We start from the raw sequence: 4,403 nt of genomic DNA, 5'->3' as shown, positions 1-4,403 counted from the left end.
ACAGCAGCAAGTATGACATGAGTTAGAAAGAAAAGCTGGTAAACATGCTTGAATTGTCACGGGGTCATTTACGGTTTAATGTACTTTTATACATGAAATGACATCCATTTCATTTTACCATGCAAATTATGAAATGACCAATTGGTAATTCAAAAATTGATGTATCTTTATCTCCAACTAATAATAACTATTATGGGCACATAAATTATAAATACCAAGGCAACATAAAACAGGAAAAGGAGAATGGCCGAAAACGAAGAATATATACAATTTTAGGGAATCCCCAAGTCAGCAAATACATAAAACAAAGCTTAGAAAGAAAGGCATAGGGACTTCTTAAAGGTCTAGTCACCGGTTTAGGATAATATCTACAAACTAACTATGCTACCAAAAAGTAAGAACCTCTATAACTAATTAAATATTAACCTACTTACCGAAATGAAGAAAACATCCATAAACAAACCACGGATACATATGTTACATATATTATCACTACAAGGGTAGGGAAAGAGGACATTAGGATACCAGTAGCTGTTAGCATTCACAACCAAACTTTTACCATCTCCACCTCATTTGCATACAGTCTTAAGTCTCTTAGCCGCCTGAACAAACCCCACAATCACCTGCAGCTCGTCCAGTTGCTTCACCAACAAAACAAATATTAATTCAAAAGACCAACTAGTTTTTTATATATAAATATATGCGCTGACAGACCAACCTAATCACGAAAAGGCATTAATAAACCAGCTTTTGCATAGGAAGAAAAAGACAAAGAGATCTATTAACAAATTTAGAGGAATGTTTTACTTAAAGTAGAAAAAGAAAGAGGGGAAGAGTTGTTTTTGGGATTATATAGGGTGGTGTGTAAATGAAGAATTGTCTGAGAAGTTGGTAATGGGGTTTGAAAAAGTAATTGCCAGATCTTCGGACAAAACACAAGGGTGAAATAAAAGTCAGTGCACAGTCCTGCAGGTACCTGTGACATAAAATGCCTCTGAACCAGATCAATTAGTTGCTCCTTTGATGGATTGGGGATAGCATCCACCTAGAAAATTTCAAAATGTTTATTGTCAAAAGAATGAACTCTTAAGGCAGTAAGAATTTGTCATCAACTTTGCTCCATAAAACTCACAAGATTGAAGTGTCGCCAATATCTCCATAATGCAGCCATTTCCAGTTTGCTAAGGTCAACCTTCTGCAGGAAATATGTTTGAAAGAAAATGAAAACAGTTGGGAAAATATTACATTATCAATTTTGTTCGGTATTTTTTTTTAATACAGCTAGTATAGTTATATATAAAAATTGTTTATTACAGTAAATACGAATTTGAAGATTATATACCATGGACCCACGGGGAGTAGTAATAGATCCCTTTGACTGGGAGTCACAAGATAGAGACCTGCTCATAGTCTTGTGAGATGAACCAGTTGATTTATGCATTCTATGCCTTGATCTGTGGGACTTTTGAGTGTCATCGGATGCTGGAAAGAAATAGAACAAGCAAGAATTAAAAAGGGTGGTGGGGCTTTATAAAAAGATAAAGATGTGAGACAAAAAAGCTTTTAGCTATAGTGAAAGTAAAAGGTGAAGAGAATGGATCCTATGTAACAACCTCAACCACTTTTCTTAAAAATAATGCATTATTCCAAACACAATTTCTAAAGTAGAAACAAACAGTTCAGTTTGCCACTAAATAAAAGGATTGTGCCACTTACTAATAACAATCTATTGAAGCAAAATTTGAAAGAAATCATGCTTCAAGCAGATTCAATCATTCATATGTATACAATATTAGAAAGAAAAAGGAAAGGAAAGGAAAGGAAACACAATCACACAAGTTTGTAGAGTCAATTGCATTCCAAAATTAGTACTGACACCCAAAAATTGGAGAGTTCCTGCTTTACTCATGCAATTAAAAAATTGATGTCAGGAGCACAAAATTTAAAACATTAAGGAAGAAATAACTGAAGAATCAAACTCACCCATATCTGATACATTCCAAGGCCCGTTGTCAAATTCAAGGTCATCATCTTCCTCATTACCAGTAGGAGCTTCAATTACACTGAGGGCATTCCTTTGCAGCTTCACTTCTATCCCATTAGTTAGAACCTGTTGCTCGATCAGTTGAACAAACAAACATAATACTCATAGTCAAACAATCTAGTATCAGAAAATAGAAGTTCAACGGGAAATTCGACTTTTATTTGACAAATTATAAACAGTCTATCTGGAAACCAAGTCCATCTTATAAAGACATTTACTTCAATTGAAACTGACACACAGACAGTCATTAAACCAAATAGCTAAACATGGATAAGAAAAACATATAAATGTTGTTAGATAATAAAAATTCAAAATTAAAATGTGCCCTGAAGACATAGACCAGCTAAAACAGAATGCAAGCTATTTTAAACTATTAGGGAATAACAGAAAGGTAGAAAACTCCAAAAAAACTAGGCATCATTATTTCAACCCAAAACAGGTCAAAGAACAGAAAATGCAGATTTTATTTTGTTATTAGTTTAATCTTGATAAAAGAAGTGGAAATGAAGCAAAAATGAAATTAAGTTGCAATGTCATAACCAAGGATATAGGTATGTTTATTTTCAATAAGCCTCGGTTTTTTATTGTTCACCTTCATAAAGGAAGTCAATAAACAGGAGTACTTCTGAAATAAAATAGCTAAATTTCACAGACAGCGGAGGAAGCATGTAAATTAGAAATAATTATTGAGCAAAAGAAGATCAAGGATAGAACGTGCAAGAACATTCAAAAATTTAATTGTGCTAAGAATAATACATCAAAATCCAAAAAATAAAATGTTGAACTTCTCTTACAATACAAGAAAAAACCATCACAAATAAATTCCATCAAGTGCCTAAAACTCAAAGTAAACCCAATGCAAAGATAAATTCCTAACTAATATACCAAAAGACCATGCTCTGACAGTAATTAAACCTTTATCAATGAAAGTGCTAAAAATAAATTTGGAAACAAAAAAATAGTAAATAAATTCAACATAGTTACAAGTCCTCGCCAATTTTTTTTCTTTTTAATAGAAAAAACAATACCACATTGCTCAAAACCTAACAGAACTCCAGATCCATACATAAAAACAAACATGCAAGCAAAATCCATTTCCCAAACCTCAAAATTACAAGTTAAAACCCTGAAATAACAATCCAATTCAAAAAATCACAAATGAAAAACCAATAATTTGAAAATTCATCCAAAAACCAAGGTTTTATAATTGGAGAACTAATAACATTCATAAGATTAACCAAATTTAAATTGAATTTGAACAAAATATGCTGAAAAATCAAAACAAAAATGAGTAATTATTAATTGAAATGATTTAAAATTGCTATAAATAATAAACCAAAACCACCAGGTATATCCACATTATTAAAAAAATATCTTTTGGAGCTTTTAAAATACAAAATTCAAACTTCAAAAACTTAAAAACCAAAATTCTGCGTAAAATCAAATGAAATAAGAATAATTACCAGCCAATGCCAGCCACCAAGGCCAACAGCCTTCTTGACAACACCTCGAAGGCCCACAAGAACCGATTTGGTACGGTTATTTCCGGTAACCACAACCTTAGTGTGACGTGGAAGCACAGAGAGTTCTTCTTCACTGCTATCTCCACAACTCTGTAAGTGTGAAAACCCACCATTAACTGAACTCTCCATTGTTTCAAGCATTCTCTCTGTTTTGAAAATAGTAAACTTATAAAAAATCAGTGAGGATATAACATTTAGGAGTCGAAATTGTATTTAAACTGAAGATCATGCATTGGTGAGTTTAAATGTGAAGTTTTTGAAAGCAAAACAGAGAGGAATTTGGGAGAAAATTGGGATTTTTTTGGAGAGAGAAAACACACAGCAGGAGAGAGAAAGTTAAGAGAGCGCGTGTGTGAATTTTGTGTGTGAGTGTGAGAGAAAAAGAGAGAGAGAGAGAGAGAGATGAGACTTGAGAGTGACTGGTATTGTTTATTGGTTGTGTTGCTATGAATCCTGACGAGTGAGAGCAAACCAATAGAGACATGACACGTAAGGAGTGAGTGGTCTCGTTAATCATGCATTACGATGGAGCTAAGGATACGGTTTTGGATTTCTGGATTAGGGGAGTTTTTTATNATATTTAAAAGTTTTTTCTTTTGTTGGTTGCCTCTCTTCTTATTAATTGAAAAGTAAAGATTATAATTTTTGGGGGAATTTTCTTTTTTTTTTTTTTTTTACTCATTGAATTGTATAAATATTTTTGATAAATTTTGAAATCATTGATTTTAAATAATTTTCGTATAGTCCAGCAAATTTTTATTTTTTTTTATTTTTTTACTTATTGAATTGTATAAATATTTTTGATCAATTTTGAAATCATTGATTTTAAATCATTT

At 32.2% G+C, this 4,403-nt stretch overlaps 1 protein-coding gene across 1 annotated transcript; it reads right to left on the bottom strand.

Moving 5' to 3' along the window:
* Window positions 1-244: 244 nt before the first annotated feature.
* On the bottom strand, window positions 245-3,947 carry LOC116110674. The gene is made up of 6 exons (XM_031396898.1): window positions 3,508-3,947; window positions 1,984-2,110; window positions 1,343-1,482; window positions 1,133-1,195; window positions 977-1,045; window positions 245-641 (listed from the first exon to the last, which is right to left on the bottom strand). The coding sequence occupies exons 1-6, from the start codon at window positions 3,706-3,708 to the stop codon at window positions 570-572; spliced, it is 672 nt and encodes a 223-aa protein (XP_031252758.1). The 5' UTR covers window positions 3,709-3,947; the 3' UTR covers window positions 245-569.
* Window positions 3,948-4,403: the final 456 nt, after the last annotated feature.

This window comes from Pistacia vera, unplaced genomic scaffold (genome assembly GCF_008641045.1).
Source record: "Pistacia vera cultivar Batoury unplaced genomic scaffold, PisVer_v2 Contig609, whole genome shotgun sequence".
Classification (NCBI taxonomy): Eukaryota; Viridiplantae; Streptophyta; class Magnoliopsida; order Sapindales; family Anacardiaceae; genus Pistacia; species Pistacia vera.
This window is presented reverse-complemented; position numbering and strand designations above follow the sequence as displayed.

What these genes read in the sequence shown, in the direction of transcription:
- LOC116110674 (XM_031396898.1), bottom strand. Translation starts at nt 3,708, where the DNA reads ATGCTTGAAACAATGGAGAGTTCAGTTAATGGTGGGTTTTCACACTTA. An exon ending in ATTGGCGACACTTCAATCTT is followed by an intron (nt 1,046 to 1,132) that starts GTGAGTTTTATG and finishes GAAATTTTCTAG; the next exon opens with GTGGATGCTATCCCCAATCC. An exon ending in AGAGGCATTTTATGTCACAG is followed by an intron (nt 642 to 976) that starts GTACCTGCAGGA and finishes TTGTTGGTGAAG; the next exon opens with CAACTGGACGAGCTGCAGGT.